The sequence below is a fragment of the Centropristis striata genome, chromosome 7, assembly GCF_030273125.1.
Source record: "Centropristis striata isolate RG_2023a ecotype Rhode Island chromosome 7, C.striata_1.0, whole genome shotgun sequence".
Classification (NCBI taxonomy): Eukaryota; Metazoa; Chordata; class Actinopteri; order Perciformes; family Serranidae; genus Centropristis; species Centropristis striata.
In genome coordinates this window covers 21,551,542-21,575,316 of record NC_081523.1, presented here as the reverse complement: position 1 = coordinate 21,575,316, position 23,775 = coordinate 21,551,542, and the positions used below count along the sequence as shown (strand labels likewise).

Sequence of the window (23,775 nt, the reverse complement as noted above, 5' to 3'; positions counted from 1 at the left end):
TTGACTCTGCTGCTGAGAATAATCAATAGCTGGTCAGAGGTTAATAGTCAATTAGCTTGAGTTACACCAAGAGGAATGTTAACTATGCAATGAATCAGACAACACTTATGTCTGAAAGAGAGCTCACGTACTGTAAAAACAGTAAGTGACTTGATGGTTTGTACTTGTATTGCTTCAAGCCTAATTAACACTGTTGAAGCAAAGTAATACAAACTAAAGGATACAACACTGATTCAAGAAAAAAGTTAAAAAAAGATGCTATGAAAAAACATAACAGAATGCAATGATTTGCATACCCCTTTCAACCTACATTCATTTCAATACATTAACTTTTGGATTTTTTGTAAATATATACACTAATTGCGAATCTGATGCATCTTGTTTTTATTTACGTTTTACACAGCATCTTAGGAGGCCAGATGGAATTATTGCACACCAGTACAGTACAATGCAACTTAAGCCATACAACACAAAACTTTCTTTGTGAAGTCCGTCACATTTCATTTTTGTCGAGAAACTTTGAGACAGGATATGAATGAACATCCTTTGTCATTGTTTTATTATTACTATTTGTTGTTGTTATGTATTATTTGTATTGGAAAACATTTCAGGTGTTCTGCAACATTTTTACATACAAATGCTTTTCAACATAAATAATGTGTCCTCTATGACCGTCTTAGCAAAAACCTCATATTAGGTTTAAGCTGGTATTTTTTCCAGAGAAGTAAATGTTTTATGATTCTTTAGTTTGCATACTTAATGATACTGTGACATATAAAAGGTCATGACAGACAGAAAATAAATAAAAATGTGGTGTGACAAATATATTAATGTTTGGAAGTGCAACACATTACCTGTGATGGCTGACTTGCAGCTCCCCAAGAAGCTGATTCTTGAACCACTGGTCAAAGTCGACATTGTCGAACAGCTCATAGGCTGCCAGTCCCACTGCGTTGTACACTGTGACAAAACAAAGATAATAACAGTTTATTATTTAGTCACAGTAGTACTGGGAGTATTAAACTAAAAATAAATATATTTCTATATTATTATAATGTATTATATCATACCACTTATACTATACTGTGTATATCCTCTGCATATATTTAAGTTCCCTCAGGAAAACAAACAAACACAAAAAATATATATTATGTATAGAAGGTGGATAGAATGTATGTATGCGTCTTATTTTCTTTATTCTGTTTTTTAAATCTATGTGTAAACAAATAAGAATATGAATTATCCAAGTTATGAGAAAAATATAAAAAAAAAGAAAAAATACAATTGCTCCCATGACAAAAAAAAAAAGAAATGAGTCGCAGACCACCAAAACCTGTGTCGTTTGGGTCACTTTTAAAAGGAGGTTAATGCATTTAGTCCTTACAGGATGTTGTTGTTTGAGGGCCTAATGCTTTTAATCACACAATACATCACATCAATTTTTAATTTCCGAATGTTTTATATTTGGTCAATTTTTTCAAAACTGGACTGGAAAAAAAAGAAGCTCAGACTAGCAACTACAGAAAAATGTTTGTGGGTGCTGAAAAGGCTGACACTGAACTGCAATGCCGAATGGACAGCCAAGAACAAAATATTACATTGCATTGCATAAATAGCTGGAAGTTTGACTGTATTGCTTCATGTATAGCCGGGAGCTGAACAGCATTGCTGGCTTAACTTTGTCTGAAAGAGCAGCTGAAAGAGTGCAAAGAGTTGGAATAATGGGAAAGGGATAAAGGGGGCAAAATATAGTGTAAGCCATGAAAGGTGTTCAAATGAGAATTAGAGTGAAGGACTTATACGAGCTTAAGTGTACAAAGCAGGAGCTGAAATGTCATTCAAGTGTCTTAGTCAGAATAAGGGTAAACCATCGGGTCTAATCGTATAAGCACTGAAGCCTTCTCCAGAAACCCTGGTAAGCTCCTGTTACCTTGGGACTGATTATTTACAGTTCAGCCTTCTCATGTCATCATTCTTCTGTGGTCATCAGTTATGCTAGCATGGGCACACATGCAAGTGTTTCTTCTATAATGATGGTTATACCTGTTTCTACCTTATATCCTTCTGTGTATGTGTATCCGTGTGTGAACAACAGCGTATGTGTGGGTTTAATAGTTGGTGGTATAATGTAGAGGGCACTTAAAAGTCGACAGGGAAAAAAATAAAAGATGAGATTAGAAAAAATATGGATGAGAACAGTATAATACAGACAGATAAAGGGACAGAAGCCATAGAAGTGGAAGAGATGCTTCCTGTTTCTATTTCTTTTTTATCTTTAAAGTAATGAGATGGCAAAAAGAGGAGAAAAGAACAAAGCCAGAGAAGAAAGGCAATTTAACAAAGGGGAACTAAAATTCTTCACATTATTTTCATTTGCTAGTATTATACAAGGCTTGCACTAAGCAAGAGTGTATTGGTATCTACAGTATCTCTATGCAAGTGTGTGCAATTGTGTGCGATAGAGAGAGGCTGAAGCAGAGAAAAAAAAGGGAGGGATATAAAAACACACTATGTGCCTATCAGCAGGTTGATCCAAAAACTTATAGAGCCACTAAACGCCTCACAGACATATATTCTCTCGTTCATCATGACAAAAAGATGGATGGATGGAAGGACAGGCAGAGAAGATAGATAGTCCACAGGTGCTGAAGTGTTGGCCAAAACAAAGCTTCGAGGGGTTACTATTTATAGGTAAATAGAACTGACAGGAAATTTGAACCTCAGGAAGAGCAACATTCATTTTTATTTTGCTTCCTTCCATCCTTTGATGGAAGCAAAAAGGGAACTCAGCGCTCTGTAGCGTGTGGATCTTCATTATGTTTAATTCTTCACTAGTAATTTGATTGCCACATTTATGTTGTTGTTTGGAGAGTCCTATATGTGTTGGTGCTACTGACACAGTTTAGCTTCTTTGAGGTTAAAAGTATAGTTATTGCCTGTTCTATAGCACTGCTACATTGTTCTGGATCCCCAAAATCAGATGTTCATAAGTTTTCAATTGTGTTTTTAATGGTTCAAAAGGGCATCTCTGATGGCTAATGGTGTGCTAAAATATAATTACTCAGTCCTAATGTACAATATTTCAGAAGGAGAAAGCTGATGCTGCTGCCAGAGCAGCATTCAAATGGCAAATGTGGGATTTATACCAGGGCTACAGAAAATATGTAAACACCTCATGTATATCTGCGGAAACAAAAATGAACAGCACTGCTACAAGGGTGGTTTATACTTGGTTGAATGCCAGTTAGCAGCATCTGACAGCTATAAAATAGGGTCTCAGCAGGTGGTCTTGGATTTTTAGAAAATATGGTTGTCATGAACACTGTCTGTTATGACAAATGTCTTTATAGCACATAGGATGGGCTAATATGCCTGTTACGGCCTTCAGCTTGTGGAAGCAAGCTCAGTGTTATGAAAAAAAACCCCGAAGCCAATTTTTACGGCAGTGTGATCAAAGGGGACATATTATGCACATTTTCAGGTTTGTACTTCTATTTAGGGTTTCAACTTAAATATGTTTGCTGCTTTAAGGTTAAAAAAGTATTTCATCATACTTTGTCTGAATATACTTATACCATATAAGTATATATATATATAAGTATATATATATATATACATATACCATTTAAGCACCTATCTCTTTAAGCCTCTTTAAGGTGTCTCTGCGCCTTCATTGCTGGTGTAAAAAAAGGCCCTGCATTCCAATGTGAGAACATCATCCCAATACTGAAGTATGATGGAGGGAGCATCATGACTTGGGGCTGTTTTGCTGCCTCAGGGCCTGGACAACTTGCTATCATTGAGGGGGGAATGTATTCCCAATTTTATCAAGGTATTCTACAGGATAATGTCAGGGTGTCTGTCTGTCAACTGAAGATCAGTAGAAGGTGGATGATGCAGCAGGATAATGACCTTAAACATCAAATTGAATCTACTTCAGAATGACTTCAAAAGACTAAATCCTTCTTTTGGAGTGTTCCAGTCTGAGCCCAGACCTCAATCCAAGAGAGATGCTGTGGAATGACCTCAAGATAGCTGTTCACACCGGACATCCTTTCCATATGGCTGAACTGAAGCAGTTCTGAAAGCAAGAATGGTCCAAAATTTCTCCTGAACGTTGTGCAGGTCTGATCAGCAGCTATCAGAAACGTTTGGTTGAGGTTATTGCTGCCAAAGGAGGTTCGACCAGTTATTAAATCAAGGGTTCACTTAGTTTTTCCACTATCACTTTGAATGTTTAATGGATGTGTTCAATAAAAACATGAAATATTATAATTGTTTGTGTGGTATTAGGTTAAGCACATTGTGTTTGTCTATACTTGAGACTTAGATGCAGATCAAATCATATTTTATGAGAAATGAATGCAGAAAACCAGGTAATTTCAGAGGGCTCACATACTTTTTCTTGCAACTGTATATAGCACCTAGACCTGCTTTAAATATTTTTTTAAAACCTGGAAAGCTCACTTTTTACAATATGGGACCTTTAAAGGTCTTGGTCTATAATTGTATTAGCACTATTATAATCATTGACCTATTAACAAAACAGCACCTGCTGTTATTAAGTGCCCCTTTGGCTCTTCAGCCAGCTTTAGCTCACACAGCCACAATTATGTGTCATTGCTGCTGCCACAGCACAGCTTCATCATCCAGTGATGTCTGCTATTTTATCAACACTGTCAACAGACTGCTGAGATCTCTGTGGGCATCCAGCTTTAACAGAGCCCCTAATAGCAGGCATTCCCAATTGTCTGTGATTTAGTTGTGTATGCCATAAAAACCACCAGAGAGACGGCCTTGACCTGCCACGGAGTAATAAATACAAAAATGAGGCAGAGAGAGGAAAAGGAAGGAGAAAACAGAGGACGTAAGAGAGGAAAAAGTCCATGGACATGAGAGATTAAGTGGGGGAGAGAGCAGTATAACAAGAAAAGGTAATATAGGTACATTTTAAATTTTATCCAGACTTAATATTTGGACCTAAAATGATTGTTATGCATCCTGTATCTCTCTTTATTCAAAACTCAATTATCCCTGCTCTGTTCTCCATCTGTTCGCATTGTTTGGGATTGTGACTGGGGAATTTCAATAACAAAGCAAATTTATCAACCTTCAAATTTTGTATCAAAGATAAAATTGTAATTTTAGCAAAGTCAGACTCCTCTTATGACTTAATTTAACACACCTAGCATGACGGATGACAGTTGTCATTGAACCAGCAAGAGTAGGTGAAGCCTTTGACTCACCTGCATCCTTCATTAGCAGCTGAACAGAGTCTTCCACATTGGTTGGGCCTGCGAAGACAGATTCACACTCAGATTTAATTATAGTAGCGTACATACAGTTCAAAGATTTTTCAAAATCAACATTCTGTCTTTAATTGACCCAGTGATCATAATACAGTTGCAACTAAAAGCAGGCTGGTCTCCTGTATATCGGTCCCGTCTCGGTCATTTCACTGGTCTATTGCCTCCCTCTCTATTAGTCCTTCTTGTGTACTCCATTCTCAAAATCAATAGCTACCTCCCTTCAACCATAGAATTACACCAATCTGGCATCTTCCTTGCTCCAGCAGAACCCATTTCCACTCTGTCACTTGAAAACGAAACGAGTTTGGGAGACAGGCCAGAAGCAGACCCTGTAATCTGCCCATTTGAGAGATGGCGCCGCTAATTCAGCAACAGAACAAGAACTATACGCTGCCAGGACCACCAGGGGACCACGAGTGGCCGTGTGGTTTGTGAGCAGAGAGTTTCGAGTGGTTGTACTGGTGGAGCTTGTTGTCACCGGGGAACATGAAGGTGCTGTCAAGCCCATATATTGCATGTTTCACGTACTGTGACTGCAAAAAGCAACATGAACAAACCTTTAAGCTCTGCTGTTTCTGATGTATGAAATATATATTACTTACTCTGAGGCAAGGTTACATTTCATGAGGGGAAATAGGGTCAGAAACCTGAGGAAACTGAGGCAGTGCAAGGCAATTATCTTTATAGCATCTTTCAGACAGGACGGCAATCAAAAGTACTTTGCAGCAGAAAAAAGTGAGATAAAATACATTTATCTAAAGGGGATATTTATATTATCATTGGGTTGAATAAATATTAAAAAGACCACTCATTATAACACAACAAAATTCAACAGCAACAAAAGCGGCCTCCAAAATGACCATAAAATAGAAACAGCTTCTACAAAAACTAAATGATATGAAGGTAAGATTTAATACAGAGCAGTATAAAAAGCAATTATTTTAACTAGGTGGAGTGTTGTGCCAGGCCACACTTCACCTGAGCTCACTCAGTTCAGCTGAATGCGTCTGTGGTTGCTTGTAGTAGATTACATAAATGAATGCCGTAGATAATAAACACAGACGATTAAATATTAGAAATTTATCAAAGTAAGACTGGAGACTTTCACAAGGATACCCACGTGTTTACCAAGTGTTTTCAACAGCTGCTGTCACTATGAGTACCTAAGATGCATTCAGCTGAGAGTCATCAGTTAAAACGGTCACTCTTAAATCCTAAGAACCAGCAACACCTTGTCTGTTACACTACATATTTCATCAGGAGGGAAACGATATTCGATGGGGGAACAGACTGTGACGGAACACTGGCATGCTGGGTGCCGTAAATCACAGAACTTGTGCATTATTAAAGCTCACATGACAGGTTTCAAACAGATTCGTTCAATTCACTGTTCACAAAAAAACACGAGCAGGAGTACATGTTTTCTTTGCAATAAAGGGATGTTGAAAAGTTTGCAGAAAAGAGAGCAGACTTTGCTTCTGGCATTCAATAGTATCTGAATTGACATTTAACTGACCCTGGAGATTCTGAACCATGTCCAGTAGCACCGGTATCAGTGTCTGGTTGTAGTTGTGGAAGATATCCAGGAACAATACTTCTGTACAGGGCTAAATGGAGGAAGAGAGCAGAGGGGACAGAAGGGGAGACGGTTAATTGGCAGAATTGATGGTACACTTTATGCAGAAGACATCACAATCGTTCATTTTGTTTCTCTCCCAGCTCTCCCCATTCTCAGCAGCCTGCTTTGGTTTGGTTGAGCACTCAGTGGCGGTGAGGGGGAATATCACATGATGTCAGTACATACCCTCTATATAAACAAAGAACATTTTATACAAAGAGGCTGATGCACAAACACAGACAAACAATGGCAAACAATGCCTTGAGCTCCCGGTTCAATAAAAAGTCAATTAAAAATTATGAGGGATTTGTGTGTTTTAGCGTTTTAAAAAAAAATCAATATTAAATAAAAGGTGTAAGAGATCTGACAATATGGGCCAGAGCCAATTCATAAATACATACTGCGTGCTACAATGTATGCGGAACCTCACAGCATGTAACCTTTCCACCCCGGTGGCAAGGTTAAAAAAAAGTCAATCCAACAGCATAGGGTTGAGACAAACACCAACCTGTGCTCTTGTGGGGTGGAATATAGACAGGTGGTAGTATTGATAGGGGGAGGTCAGCTTTAATTAGGCATTAGAATTGGTGACCATGGGAGGAATAGATGGATAGTGACATTTGATCCATGAGCGACTCTGAGCACATTCAATGTGCTAATGCGAAGGTCAAAAGAGGACAGACACTGTGTGGAAAAAGTTCCTGTATCAAGAGGTTATACATGCACAGATCAGACAGGGATGTGTGTCAGGGTTTTACACAAACTCTTACATAAGAAATTCAAGGATATTTTAAAGACCTTTTAATCCTAGTTCCCTCAAACTCAAGGACCTGACCGGCACAGTCTGGGATGTCAGATGCTATGTTAGGACAAAGTATGAGTCAATTTTTGTCTCTGCAACCAGTACAGTTACCCTTTTTTGCTTAGATCTGCAGAGACTATCTGCAGAGAGTATGTAAGCGAGCAACATGAACTCAAACTGAGTCCTATTTAAAACTCTTGGGCCACTCTATTCCAATTTATAATTACATCCCTTTTAATAGGGGAGCTGGTGTTTATAGCTTTAACAGTATTTATCAGCTATTTTTTAACAAAAACACCCGAACACTGACCTAACAAAGAAGAACATTAATGCAATAAAAAGTGAGAAAAACTGTTGAGAACAGCTCAGTCTTTTCTACTGAGAATTCTAAATTGTGAAGTAATTAGCTAAATAACAAGCCCTCATAGACCGTATTGCCCCCCTCTTTTTCTGCTGCAGTGTGCTTTAAATTAACAAGAACTTTTCCAAAAAGACCTTGAGGTTCAATGAATGATTGCTCTACTTTACTGAGAAAAAAAGAAAAACAGCAGAACAGGAGGTTCTCATCTGAAGTGATGAAAGTAAGTAGACGGGGCTCAACAGAGAGGGAAGGGGAGAGAAATGAGTGGTAGACAGAAAAAAAATAAGACACTGAATAGGAGATTATGTCATGACTCAGAAAAATAGCTAGAGACAAGCCACTGCCACAAAGACAGGATCTAAAGCCCTGGAGACCATTAACTGTTTTATGATGCTGTATATATACACAGCCTGCTCACTGCCACCACATAAAATATTCTGATTGTTGAAAATATAGCACACACTAAAAAAATATTTGTGAAAAAAGTAATAATATAACAATACTGTTAAGTTAAAAGCTTCTGATGTTATGTTTTTTCTAACAAAGGTTATGGTGTCCTAAGGTGGACTTAAGCATTTTAAGCATCATTTTCTGTACTATACATCTTGGCAAACTAGATATTTAGATTGAAACCAGGGAGACAGGTTTGTTTACTTTTCTTCGCACTGTTTAGCTACAATCAAGCTAGGGGTAACAGAGAGGAGAAGGTGATGTAATATTTTGGTGGGAGGGGCTGAGGACTGTGTGTATAACCATCATCACTATGCACTTACAAAATTATGGCAGACCACCCTCCTTTGTTAGTTTCTGTTTCCCCGTTCTCAGGAAATTAATACAATTTGGGGCGGCTGTGGCTCAGTTGGTAGAGTGACCCTCTACTGATCGGAGGGCTGGTGGTTCGATCCTTGACCATGGCAGCCTAAATATCAAAGTATCCTTGAGCAAGATACTGAACCCCAAATTGCTCCCGATGCTGCTTTCATCGGTGTGTCAATGAAGTCCCAATGGTGGCAGGTGGCACCGTTTAGGGTAGCCTATGCCACCAGTATGAATGTGTGTGTGAATGGGTGAATGAGCGCAGTCTGTAGTGTAAAGCGATTTGAGTGGTCGCAACACGACTAGAAAAGCGATATATAAGTGCAAGTCCATTTACCAATTTCTTAGTGCGTACAGTGTGCGTGCATGCATATGTTACTTACCCGTAGACTGTATTTCCAAGAGTCACCACCTGTTTCTTCAACAGCTAGAAAAGAAGAAAAGTGTGAGAGCAGGCCTCCCATAGAGAGTACTGTGAAGCCAATACTGCTACAGGCCTGAACTATATTCTGAGATGACAAATGGGTATCTATTAGGAAATGCTGGTCTGGAGAGTAGGCTGAGGCTGTGCAGCAGAAACACTGTACATTTAGTCTGAGCAAAGGTGCAAATGTGTTTATCTGGGCCGGGACTTTAACGCGTCAATTAAGATTAATTAATAACACAAAAATCTGTGCGTAAAAAAAATTGACACATTTTAATCACACTTATTTTTGCACCAAGTTTCAGGCGGACCGATTATACTTGAGCACCAACTAGCGTTCATGAGTTCAGACAACAACAAACCACAGTGAACGAAGAAGCTGATGAGACCGCTTTAGTTGGCCCCGTGGATGGAAAATTTTGTTACAAAAAACGAACGGATGGAAGCGTCGATTAGAGCATGGATGTGTGCAAGCTATGCAACAAGGAATTCACTACAGCACATCGAGCCTCAAGTATCACCTCAATGCAAAACATATAGCAGCTAGCGTGGACGCTAGTGTGGTAGCTTGGTAGCAAGGTTATTGAGAGAGTTGGACTGAAATTAATTTGATTTTTTTAAACCAGCTGTTGGTAAATCAACAAAGTCTGTTATGGCCTCTGAAGCAACAGAGAGATGTTTTCTAATAGTCAGGGTTTCCAATGTTCTGAATGTACTTGAAAGTATTGTGTTTTACTTAAAAAAACAAAGTATTATAGTTTACAGAAGGTCTACCTACCTATTGCACTGGTCTGTTGGACTTGAACAAAAATAAACAATATTTTTGTTGCTTAAGCTTATGTATTCAGACATTATTCAATGGCATACTAAAAATCCATGTGAAAAAAATTCTCACAGTTCTCAGGTCAAATATTTTTATGCGATTAAAGTGCGATTAATTTTGATTAATTAATTACAAAGCCTCTAATTAATTAGATTAATTTTTTTAATCGAGTCCCGGCCCTAGTGTTTTTACACATTTATATGTGGTTTTGTCAGAATGCATGAACTATTTCCAAACGTCAGTACCCTGAGCTACAGCGTTGGGCCCTGATGCTCTCAGCTTTTTAAAGTGTTATGTCAGAGTCGTCAGTGTCAATACATCATGTCTGTGAGGGCAACTGGCTGCAAGGATAATAAAATCTGTTACGGATACCTCAGTCTCTGCCAGAGCCACAACTAACATCAACCTGTTCAACAAGCATTTTTATGAAAGGAATCCACATCAGCACTTTATAAAACATATCAGATCCTGCCCACTAGTCCCTAATGATTGATTTGGAAAATAATATAAACTATTTTGTTTTAAATCATACAGTATTAACACTGTAAATGGAAGATTTTGAATTAAAGTTGAAATGAATTTGTTTGACTGTTCACATTTGTACATACAAATCACTATTAGGCCTATTATTAGTGTGTTCAACACCGAACCTTAAAGGTGCAGTCAGTGATTCTAGTACGATACATTTTTGGTCAGCTAATATCTTCTCACACTCTGGATTTCTTTTTCAGTAGACACACAGAATGTACAGTGTTCATACAGCCCTGGCTCTGTAAATGGGGAACAAACTGAGCCACACAACACCATCTAATGGTTTGTGCTCCTGGATAGGAAAGGGAAAAAAACATGGATGTACAAAAAAAATGTGGTGGGAATGAGAGGGACGGTAAGTTTGGCATATGCCAACATTCTGAAGGAGCACTCACAGGAGGGGTGTATTTGTTTGGGTGTCAAATATCAAAAAAGGCTTCTCCAGAATCGCTGACTTCAACTTTAATGCATGAATACAGCATCCCCACTCCACAATAAATTCTGACGAAGCCTGCATCCAAAGCGACATTGCTGACTTCATAGATGTAGAAGCAACTCTTACTACTCTGGACTTCCAAAGAACATGCCTGTTAACTCTGCCAGTCTGCAGGTCAAGATAAGTGTGCATATTTGGATGCAGCCTGTGTATCTGGGGATGTGCTATTACCAAAGCTCTCGGGGTCCTCTTCCCACATTGCCAGCTCTTCCTCTGTGAGAAGGAAGTAGTGAGAGACGAGCCGGCGTCCAATCTCTGTCAGCGTAGGGTGTGTGAAGAATGCGGTCTTGATCTTGTGAGCCTCCAGACTCTCTGGTTTACTGTCTAAGGGCGGGAGAAGAGAGAAATAAGATAGAATGAATAAAAGAAAGATATTTTACTATTCATTAATCTGTCAAACAGCTTTCCACAGTGATATTCGTACTTCTCTAAAGTTCAGAGCTTGAAATGTAATTTATGGTGGAATTCAAAGCTATATCGAAATGATCAGTACAAAGTGCATTAAGTACAATGGATTTCTGAATAGAAAAGTAGGCTGCATACTCAAATGGCTTGATTTCAGGCAAAAGCCTTTGTTAGAAATGTTGAACAAAATAATAAAAAGGAGCAATTTAATTAATCGCCTGAGTCATCTTCTCTCGTCTGCATGTTAACTTTAAAATTATACAACATTTATCATATTTTGTGGGAGAACTCGTCTGTGCAGTTCGTCTCAGGTTTCAGTTGAAATGTGGATTATTTAAGAATACTTATACACTTGAAATACTTATCCAACATAACAGAGACCAAGTCATTTAAACGTTTAATCCTCTACTTTACCTGTAGCCCATGTCCTCCATGTCCCTACTCACAGTCTACTGTCTGTCTTTGTAACTGACAGCATTGGAAATAATAAATAAGTCACATGGCTTCTCTGAGCTGAGCTGGGTGAGTCCAGGCTCAACCTTCCCTTTAGCCATGTCATCATGCTACTCATACATTAAAATGAAATCAAAGCTTTAACACAAAACCACAAAAACGTGTCTCCGCTCTCCATCATCTAACAAATGCTTAGAAGAAAGATCTTCAATAAGGCACACACCAAACGCCATACTAGCTGACTAGCTGGCAGAAGAAAAACAGAGGGCTGTGCTTCAAGGCTAATGAACCACTGGAGGCTTCTGTCTGCTTGAAATAAACATGAGCCACAGTCCTTATATCCTACCATCGATGTTCTTGGAGGGTTTGTAGGCGTCATTCTTTACAATCATCTTGATGAGGTTCATGCACTGAACGATGAAGCGTTCAAAGGTCACTCCCTCCCCTGCCGGTGTGAACAGGTAGCTGACGGCAAACTCCAGGGAACGCTGGATTAGGGGTATAAATGCACATGGATGGTACTCCAGGAAATCTAACAACTACATAAAAGGGATGGGAGAGAAAAAATGTTCAGTGTTATAACTGGTCTGCAATGTCCTTGATGCAAACATACAACATGTGCATAAATAATGCAACAGATAGACATTAATATACTCACAACTTTAGTGTACAGTATGATCATCTTCTCCAGCTTTTCTCTGCAAGTGCTGTCTGGACCAACCTGCCGGCCTGAAACACAAAACAGCCACACAGTATTGTTACCTAACAACAGCAGTAATCTTAACATACAGCATCAACGGTCAATTATCATAATGTGGAATTGTAAAGACGGACCATTATTATTTAATCTCAATCCAGGTTAATACGTTTTTAAATACCTTTTTTTTTTTTGTTTAATAACACCAAATTATATCAAAATATCCATAAAAACTTCTCAAACAGATTGTGCAGTATGAAGCAAAGGCTCATTATCCAGTCGTATGCTCACTACATCCTAAGCATAGATATTTTCGGCCAAATCTTACTATTTGGAGTGGGGACGAACAGAGCCCGCACAAGCAAAAAAAATTTGGGAAAAATGCATTTGCCTGGGAAGCACTTACTAGACAAATTAAACCTATACTGCACGAGTGTGAGAGTCTGTAAACGTATGTGTTGAGATGGCCTCCATTAACTTCAGTTCATTAAGAAATTGATAAACACAACAGTTGCTAACTGGAGTATAAGTCTTTAGTTTGGTATTTTGGGAATTATGCTTACTAACTTTCTTGAAAATATGGGAACAGAGACATGACAAATGCCTGTTGATTTCTGAGTTGCTTTTAACAGACCAAACACTCGCATGATGTGTTGCAATTATTAATAATTATTTCTTCTCCTGCAGTATTTAGCCTACACCTTCATAAAAAGGTAGATTGCATGAAGTCCACATAGGAAATTACTGCGTCGATTGTTGGTCATTCAATCTTATGAGTCACATTCAATTCAGAGGAAACCTTTTCAGACTGACATGGACCATTAGAAAAGAAATTATCTTAACTGGTGTCTGTCTGATCTGGTCTATTCAATACAAAAAAATACAATAGAAAGAATGTGTAAGAGTAGGATTAAAAGGAGGACAGCGAGAGAGAGAAAGAAATGCTCAACAAATGTGCAGAGATTAAAGCATCTGGATTTACTTTCAGAAACTTTTCCAGTTTCTTTCAAGTCAAATGTCCACTTCACCTTTCTGCCCTGTGAGAGTCCCATAGGACCATTACGTCTGTGTATATAATAAAGTACAGCTATAAAAGAACTCAAAAATGACCATGAATGACTCAGTCCCTCTGATGTAAATTTTGGCTCCATAAAACCACTCATGATGCTAGAGCCAATAAAGATGTCCCATGTAGTTTACTTCCTTGTCAGCCTCGCTGATGAAATCGGCAGAGACCATAACGGCCTCTGGCATTTCTCCAATCAATTATGAACCGCCAGGGTCATAGTATCCTCTCCCCTTATACACACACATTCATTTCTATCAGCTACCACTAATTTAAAGTGACACCAATTGATTAAAAAGGTTAACTGGCTTTAAAGATTGCTTTGTCTTGCCTGCTTCAGATTCAACATCAGGGATTATGTTGACTAAAACACCATTGTATTTTGTTGATTTTGTGTCGGTGCCATTGTTTCCTTGTTTGTAGGTGTGTGACAGCTGGTAATGTAAGCAGATGTTCTGTAAAGTCATCAAAGCCACCGAGGTCATACATTTGAATCAACAAAATCTGTTGTAATAAAATCCATGGGCAGACATAGATATAGCAAACGAAAACAAAATAAAGACAACACTAAAACTAAGGGGTTTTTCATTATTTCTGGGAGATATGTAACCTTGTAAAAAAGTTTTTCAACGATGACTGACAGGAATGGTTAGGTGACCTCTGATGGAGGACAAACATCTAACGGGGAGAGCCAGACATCTGAGCGGACCACAAAGACTGTCCCAAAAACACCAGTTTATATAGCTGACCTTATCAGTCTGTCCAGAGCTGATATTTCTCCCCAGCCCGGCTGTGAGCTGCCTTGCTGTTTCCCCTATCTGCCAGGCCCAAATACCAACAGGACCCTGACCCCGTCTCCACTGCCATCAGCAGGGTAAATATTGGAAGTGATAGTTGTGGATGATATCTCAAATTATATTTTTTGCAAACATCTGCCGATATGGCAGCTCGTAGTGTCGTGTCTGAGATTTATCTCACTCACTCACTGGGTGTTGTCAGGACAAACTTTCACAGAAAAGGAGAAAAGGCTGCTGAAAGTGAAATCAGACAGTGAAAGTGAGAATTTTCACTGCATGGTACAGCACGGCTCTATTCAACACGCTTGCTCTCTTTTGGGTTTCAAAAAGTAAAAGTAGTGGCAAGTATATTGTACATTTTTAAGATTGGTCAGAGAGGATCGGTCCTGCACAAATCTGTATTTTTATAGAGTCAAGCTACCGTCAATAGTGACCACAGTCTTTTTTGCACCTGACCAGATTTCTGTTTAAAAGGCAGCCAGCAAAACTGGCCCATACAATTGACAGAGTGCATATGTTCTTCTGTTTGGTTGCAACTGAACTGGGCAGCTGCTGCCACTCAAAGGGTGCCACTCATTGGCTGTTTGCACCCTTCCAATGAATTAGAACCCAGGGAATTTAAATGCATTTCAACCTAAATAACTAGACTAGAGTTAGTTGCTGTACCAAAGTCCAGGTACCAAAAAATAAGTCCCTGCTCCCGGGGTAATGCTTGCCAATGGTTCAGGAAATCAGGGGGAACTAAATTTGCAGTGCTGAAATTCACTAATTGTCGAAACACTAACATACATGCTTCCACTTGCTGTATGCTGCATACAGGTACATCTCAAAGAATAAGAATATCATGAAAAAGTTCAATATTTTTTGGCAATCATTTCAGAAAGTGAAACTCATACATTATATAGATTCATTACACGTGAAATATTTCTAGCCTGTTTTTCTTGTAATGTTGATGATTCTGGCTAAGAGATAATGAAAACCCAAAACTCAGTGTCTCAGAAAATTTGAATATTGTGAAAGAGTTCAATATTGGGGTCCACAGTCTGTGGTGATTTGGGGCCATGTCCTCTGCTGGTGTTGGCTGCGTTGACCGTGGACACACAGTGGGGACCATCTACCAGGACATTTTAGAGCTCTGCATGCCTCCACAAGCTCTTTGGAGATGCTGATTTAATTTTCCAGCAGGACTTGGCACCTGCCCACACTGGCAAAGGTACCAAAAACTGGTTCAATGACCATGGTGCTACTGGGCTTGACTGGCCAGCAAACTCTGCTGACCTGAACCCCATAGGAGTCTATGGGCTGTTGTCAAGAGGAAGCCATAATCATCTAAATTATAAGAAATACAGGCTTGTAATATTTCACTTTATGTGTAATGAATCTATATGATATACAAACTTCACTTTCTGAAATAATTGACAAAAAATATTGAACTTTTTCAAGATTTTTTTAGATGTACCTGTACATGTTCTTGTAAAGCTTAATTTACACTGAACAGCTACTAGTTGAATGAGATAGAGATAGAGATAGATAGATAGAGAGAGAGAGAGAGAGAGAGAGAGAGAGAGAGCAAATGAGTTTAAAAGCGAGGGAGCAAACGAGAAAGGGAGTGGCAGTCAGGGGAACATTGATGAGAGAACTTTAAAAAAAAAGAATGAATTTGCCAATTGATTGCAGTTACACACTAAAGCAAAAGACTAATGCAAACGGGATGCAAAATAGAAGTTTCAGCTGAATAAATCATGATGAAGAATGTTTGACAACTTAAAAGAGAAAAGTGAGGCTCATGGCACTGCCAGGGAAGAATACACAAGGATGAAGGGAAAAGTAAATTAATGTCTGTAAAATGGATTGAGGTGGTAAGAAAATAATGGAAAATAGAGAGAGACAGAGAGTGGTAGGCAGCAAATGGGCATGTCAGCAGTAATGTGAGAAGTAGTTTGGAAAGAGAGATGAGTGTGTCAAAAGAATCCATGCGTTCATGCATTCACACCTCAACAACTTTACAAACACTTGACCTTAGTGCCAAATTTTAGCTTCCTAGAGTGAAAACTAGATGCCAAAGGTTGGGGACATTTTCGGGGAATAAAATACCAACAGAACAAGTTATAAAGCAGCTAAAAACAACTCTCTACTGGGTCTAATTCAAGGCTATATGACAAACTGTGTATGAGTTATGACGGAGAGCTTGACTTAAGTATGGGGGGTGGGACTAACACACCAATGAAAAGGGAACTTCCCATAAGAGGAAGCCATGGTTTCCATGGTATGGGTATCTATTTAGAAGTTATGTGCCTTATTGTTAAAGGACACTTCAACACCAACTTTTGACAGTTGGCATGATCAGTTAATCAGTTGTCCGTTGACTCGTGACCATCCTTTCTGCAAAATCTTGGGCGCATCTTTAAATCCATTCGGAAGTTATGCACCATACTGTTATAGGCCATTTCCTTTGCCTTGCCCCATTTTAGCCAATTTGCATGACAGCAAACACACACCTTCTCACAAACACACTTGACCCCCATGACCAATTTCAACATCCTATAGGGTGAAAACTATGGCGGCAAGGGTGTGAGTGAAAGAAGAAATAGTAGCACACTTGTAGCCATTGCAAAAAATGCATTTGAATATTGTTTCGACATGAACATCTCCTTCAGGATATTGAGGTATGAGGTCCTGGTCTGTTATTTTTTTTTTCTTTACAGTTGCATTTTCATCGTGGTCAGAATGTCTGGTGTGCACCCCTCCATCTACTCTCGCCAGACACACCGACCGACCCATCAAGCAACCTATTGAGATGCTGGTTACATACAAAAATACTAAAACTAATTATTGTTCCCTTCAGGACCACAGTATAATCTGACAAAACATCAGAAAAAAGCAACAAAAACATGTCTAAGTGTATATGGGATAATTCTTGTTAAAGCACAATGCTGGGCTTGGACACAACACAGAAAGGGATTAATTCGAAAGACTGACATGTTTGATTTGATAGGGTGAGATTACTTGACCATTTTTGGACAGTTTCATTGCTCACACCTACTACTGCCAGGTAAGATCATCAAAGACTTTCCAGGAAGATGCATTACATTTAGTCTTTCACCTGCTCTCTTAAGATTTGACAATTACAAAAATTGACAACCTTGAGTCGGACTTGTACATTTAAATAATTGCACACTGAACATGAGTTGTACATAGGTCTTCTGTTTACTAAGTGTTGATTAAAAAAAGAAAGCCCCTAGGGAGGACTCGGCTTGAACTTTTACTTTGACACTTACATTATGCGTTGCTACAATGACACCTAGACTTTGGGTATGACAAAGTCTATTAGACTTTTAAGTAGGCGCATTCAGTATGCATTAAATCAAGCACTGGTAACGGAGTTTGTTTACTGAAGGGAGAAGCCCCGGATCAGAGATCCAGGAAAGAGAAAGAGACAAGTACTCACAGCATTCCAAGAACTGTTTTAGCCTCTCAAACACTGCATTCAGGAAACCCTGAAAGGGAAAAGATGAAGAGAGGGTGAGATAAAGTTTAATCTCTTTGACATTTCTGCAGTTGAATCACTTATGATTGCTTCATCAGTATTGCTCAGAAGCAGATATTTTAACAAGGAAATAACTCCAGTACGTGTGTGTTGTGTATGTGTGCATGGGCACATGCAAGACTCTGTACTCAGGAGTATTAAAAAAAAGTGCCAGTTACACAGTAGGAAAAAGAATCAATTTTCTGTAGCCTGCTGTAGACGCAGCTTAGCATGGGAAATTAGATGATAGATGGAGATGCAATCGGTTTAGCTCTGCGTTAATGTTCAGCCATGAGGTCAACAGCGGTGTCATCAATCACACATCCAGCCAAAACAGCCTCACCGACAAGAGTTGCTCCTAACAGAGTTTAGTGGAGAAAGAGGGGGTCACAAGAGGAGCACCGAGCAGAGGGCAGGTGACGATGAAGAACAACATACACTGTTGGCATTTGTAAAGTTAATGGTGGGATTTAGAGAAGAGGAGGATGGGTGAGGTGGGTGAAATAAAAGAGAAGAAAATACTTAGAGAATGCAGGAAGAGAGAAAAGATTTTTAAAAATTGAGGCTCGTGGCACTGCTGGGGAAGAATACACAAGGATGGAGTGAAAAGTAAATGGATGTCAGAAAAATGGATTGGGGTGGTAAGAAAAAGATTGGTAATTGAGACAGACAGAGAGCGGTGGGCTTTAAATGGGCATGTCAGCTGTAATGTGTGAAGTGGTTTGTAAAGGGGGATGAGAGTGTCAACAGAACCATCAAGTTATATCTAAAAAAGGATCTAAAGAATGAGCAGTGGTAACAATTTAAGATAAAACTTTGGTGAATGTTTTCGCTACATGTGGTCATGCATAAGTGCACAGACTCCAGGTTTAGAAGGTCTGCACTAGATTGTTTATAACCATGACTCAGTTGAATTGTATAATTTGGTTTGGGAATGGCACAAAGATGCTTGTTATCTCTTGGATGGAGCAAACCCACATACTGAGAAGCAAGAGCACACATATATATATATAAAAATCTTTTTGTTTCTGATCAATAGAGATGTCTATTCTAGCCTCCTGCAGTGCCTGTTTGACAAACAAGCCAGGAAGATAAAAGTAATTCAAGTGAAAAATAAGTTTTTAAAATTCATCACAGTTTCAGCTTGTGTGAAACTGACAATGCTCTTCATTCTTAGTGTCAGTGTTTTCCAACTCTCTGCAGTCCTCCAGCAGTGCTGCCACCGTGGTGATTAGAAAATAAACCCAATCTATCCAGAATGTTCAAATCATGTGTGGAGACACAATGTCAGGGTAAATAACTTGCTGGTAGTCTGTATTTGTGCTTGGAAAGCTGAAAATAACTATCTACCTATGGCATTTTCATTAGGTTTTTAAGTAGAAATGTGATGATCTGACTTTTTCAGTGCCAATACTAATACCTGGGTCTTGGGTATCGACCCAGTCCAGCTTTTTGAGTCAGTATCTGCCAGATATCCAATATCAGTGTTGGTGCACAGCCCAATGGTGCACAGTCGATTATCGGCTGGGTGTGTCAGGGCACATATACAGTGGCAAGAAAAAGTATGTGAACCCTCTGAAATTACCTGGTTTTCTGCATTAATTTCTCATAAAATGTGATCTGATCTGCATCTAAGTCCCAAGTATAGACGAACACAATGTGCTTAACCTAATACCATGCAAACAATTATAATACTTCATGTTTTTATTGAACACATCCATTAAACATTCAAAAAGATGATGTTAACCAGTTCCAATGATTCCTTCAAGTCTTTACTTGTTCCTCTGGAGTTCTATTTACCTCACTGAGCTTTCTGCGTTGGGCCTTTGGAGTGAACTTGGGTGGGCACCCACTTCTAGGGAGAGTAGCCACAGTACTAAATAATCTCCATTTGTCGACCATTTGTCTAACTGTGGACTGGTGAACATCTTCAAGATTACTTTGTAATCCCTTCCAGTCTGATGCAAATCAACCGTTATTGACTTTGGAGATCTCTTTTTTGCGAGGCATGGTTCACATGAGCAGATGCTTCTTGTCAATATCAATCTCAAAAAGTTTGAGTGTTTTTTACAGGTCAAAGTATCTCTACACCTCACTCAAATCTCATTTCATTGTAAGGACTCCAAGTTTGCCAATTCCTGACTCCAATTAGCTCTTAATGGAGTCATTAGCCAAAGGGTTCACTTACTTTTTCCACCATCACTTTGAATGTTTAATGGGTGTGTTCAATAAAGACATGACATATTATAATTGTTTGTGTTGTATTATGTTAAGCATGTTGTGACTTGGGACTTCGATGCAAATAAGATCATGATTTATGACAAATTAATGCAGAAAACTAGGTCATTTCAAAGGGTTCACATACTTTTTCTTGCCACTGTATCACATATACATTTGTAGCCTGCAGTGTTTCAAGTTCCATTAATGAAAAGTACTCTAGCCACTAAGTTGATTTATGTTGTGTTTATGGGGTTTTTGTTTAGTAACACCAACATAGTATTTTAGTTAATATTGCATAAAACAGAAAACTCGAAATAAACAGAGTAGCATCTAAGTCTAATTAGCACTTCAGTCATAAAACAGCATTTCAGCTTTCTTTCTAAACATTACAAAAGCCTTTAAGAAACCTTTTTACTTGAAGTGAAAAGAGGAAAGTTGCTCAGCTGAACATGTTAAGTTTATCATAGTTAAAAAATCACGAGTTTAAGTTAATCATACCGTTTGCTAATCAACAATAAAAAAACATGTGCTTCATAAATAACCAACTTCCAACATTGATGCCACAAGTGCTCAGGGGCCAAAGATTGAGTTGAGGGTCAAAGTTTGCAAAAGCAACTAATTAAACAATTAACAAAAGCACAAGTCTGATCCCAGCGAGATTGTTGTTGCACATTATGTATAATTAGCTGATATATCACTGTTAAGAGTTCAGGCCTGCTGTGCTGCAGGCTTCTGAGATACACATCATGACTTAGTTAAACATAGTTACTCTCTCAGATGGTTTACGCAGTTCTCTGCAGGTTGCTAAATTACATCTTTGGAAGGCAACCTGCAGACTCTTTTTCATATAGTTCCAGGGAGAGTTATAACCTTGAAACAGATTTAAAAACTTAAATTAAGCGATATGATTTTACAGTCTTCTCAGCATCCCACCCTTCACTAAAGGAAGAGCAAAATGAAAGATAAGCCTTCAATATCTTGATGACCCAATCAATAAGTCAGATAAAAAGAGCACGACATGTCTCTAAACCATTGCAGGAAATACTTGGAAAAAGAAAAAGCCTGCAGGAAATCATCGGTCCAAAACCATGAAAACTGAGAATAAATCTCAGGAAGAAGTTAGTAAATGTCAAAAGGATTTTGATGAGGATCCCCATTACTGGAAAAAAAAACCTTGAAAAAGCTTAACCTGTGACGGTGCAGTGAATAATTGAATTAATCGATGAGCCTTATTCAGGAAAGGTTTCATTTGAGTGAAACCAGTAATTGCATCAAATTAATTTAAATTACATTATCGCTGTCTGACGCACCTCAGCCATTTCTATCAACAACAATTAGCTTTCTTTCAGTTTAATTTGTTACAGATCATGGAAGCTGACGCCAGACACATCCAAGTTTATCTGAACACTGTTTGTGATCACATATAAATGTGTGTTTAGTGACTGAAAGACGCAAGTGAAATCACTCTAGGTATCGCCAACGACATTGCACTTCAGCACAGGAACTTGCTTGTCCTGAGACAATAGGGCTCAACTTTGTGCAGAGATATACAGAGACAACAGGAGCAAAAATGAGTGTCAGGAGGGAAATAAGAAACAATTTAAGTACAGTAAGCCACGATATCAGTCTGAGATAGATGAGTAACTGAGCGCATGATGTTGCTTATCTGTTGCTATAGAGCAGCCATCGACATGAGAGAAAGCCACAATATTACACCACCTGCTGCTGTAAGTACTGAATTAAATCTTAAAGATGCCTTCCAGACATGTTTTAAAGACATAAAAATACCCTGCTTGAAATAATGATTTGTGTCTGCTCTGTTTTTCACGCAAGAAAGATCAATTGCCTTGTTAAAAATTACCTCTACTTCATCATCCGTTTTCAAAAATCCATACTATGAATATGCAAATACCATTCATTTCAAAAGTTTCCCCATTAGACACAATTTCTTAGTGTTCAAGTTTCTTCATCATATGTAAGTGCAAGCTGTACTGGACCATGGCTCAAATTGAAGCAACAATAAGGAAAGCACAATTTTGAGTGGAAGGGGATATAAAGTACAAAAAAAGAAAGATTCTTTGATTTTAAAATAGCATGAGGTTTACCCAGTGACCTTGAAGTTGGGAAAGGAGCTACAGTTGATTCACAGCGAGCATATTTCTCTGTTAACACACCATCAGCTGAATAATAACATGAATGAAAAGTGGTATCGACAAGCGAGGGGGAGGAAGTAGTGAGTCTGAGATAATAACAGCATAAACATCTAAACATGAAATATTAACTCCAAACCATTTCTTCTGCTCACTGAGCTGGAAAAACCAGGGACAGCTCAAGGCAAATGACATTTTAATGTGACTGTTTCAACCATTATACAACCTTCAGCCTGCAAGCTAGAAGTTGTCTCATTAGTGGAATAATAGAGCACAGTAAACAGAATTACTTCTGTCATACAATGTCCTTTCCATCTCCCGGTTGACAGGGACAGAGAGAGAGAGAGGGAGAAAACAAACAAAAAAAAACAAATAGAGAGACAAAGACACAGAGAGGACAGAAGCAACTCAGTGACACTCTCTAACTGTATATACTGTATCCCAAGAATACCAGAAGCCAAAAAGATAATTTTAATGTATTTTTGGCAACACTTGATTGTCAGTTAGTGTATTGTAGGGTTGGGCCCATCGTCAATCATTGCAATCAACAACTGAGCGCAGCACCGTGATTTAAAAGCTCCCCTTTATCAGGACCTCTGTAGTCTACTAAGTACTTGGGTCCAATAAGTTTTAACTGTGATTTGTTAGTCCATTGTATGTTCTACTAATATTCCCTGATCCAGTTCTAATAGTGCTAACATTATGTTTCTATTGGGAAGTTTGAAGAGCAGCTTTGCTAAACCATGATGCCTCTTAATTTCAGCTTGTTATAGGCATCAGTGTGCTTTTTACACTTGGACCTGTTCCTATTCAAATCTTTAAAACAGTTTGATGCAAAGCTTCCCGTTTATTTTATCTATATTTAGGAGTTTTCTTCTAATGTTATTTAACTGCCGCTCAGTTAAATAAGTGTTGCTCAGGGTTCTTTGTCACTTGCTGCCCTTTCAATTGTCAATCTGGTTGAACCTTTGTACAGCGTTTTGTTCTCCTTGAACAAAACAAACCCATCATACAACGAAACATCTATTTGTAAAAAGGACTTTTCACAACCTAAGAGCATGAAGGACCATTCAAAAATATAGAGTAGTCCTCTCAGCCATCCGGCTGGACCCAATAAAGCTTTTGTGGCAGGCGATTCCGAACTGTATGTCAGTCGACAGACTTCAATCAATCAAGTGGATAACTGCCTGTCATGTTTCATATTTCAGCAGACTGAAAAAATGAGTAGATCATTCAGGTATTACACAATGACAGAGCTTGAAATAAGTGGCCCTAAAGGCC

At 38.6% G+C, this 23,775-nt stretch overlaps 1 protein-coding gene across 1 annotated transcript in view; it reads right to left on the bottom strand.

Moving 5' to 3' along the window:
- Window positions 1-23,775, bottom strand: part of ipo11 (importin 11) — a 141,710-nt gene that overhangs the window by 89,835 nt on the left and 28,100 nt on the right. Inside the window, exons 8-15 of the mRNA XM_059336479.1 lie at window positions 18,047-18,095; window positions 12,697-12,767; window positions 12,385-12,577; window positions 11,352-11,504; window positions 9,290-9,333; window positions 6,826-6,916; window positions 5,247-5,294; window positions 855-960 (exon numbers count right to left, since the gene is read on the bottom strand). Coding sequence (XP_059192462.1) covers window positions 855-960; window positions 5,247-5,294; window positions 6,826-6,916; window positions 9,290-9,333; window positions 11,352-11,504; window positions 12,385-12,577; window positions 12,697-12,767; window positions 18,047-18,095 — 755 coding nt within the window. The remainder of the gene's footprint in view (window positions 1-854; window positions 961-5,246; window positions 5,295-6,825; window positions 6,917-9,289; window positions 9,334-11,351; window positions 11,505-12,384; window positions 12,578-12,696; window positions 12,768-18,046; window positions 18,096-23,775) is intronic.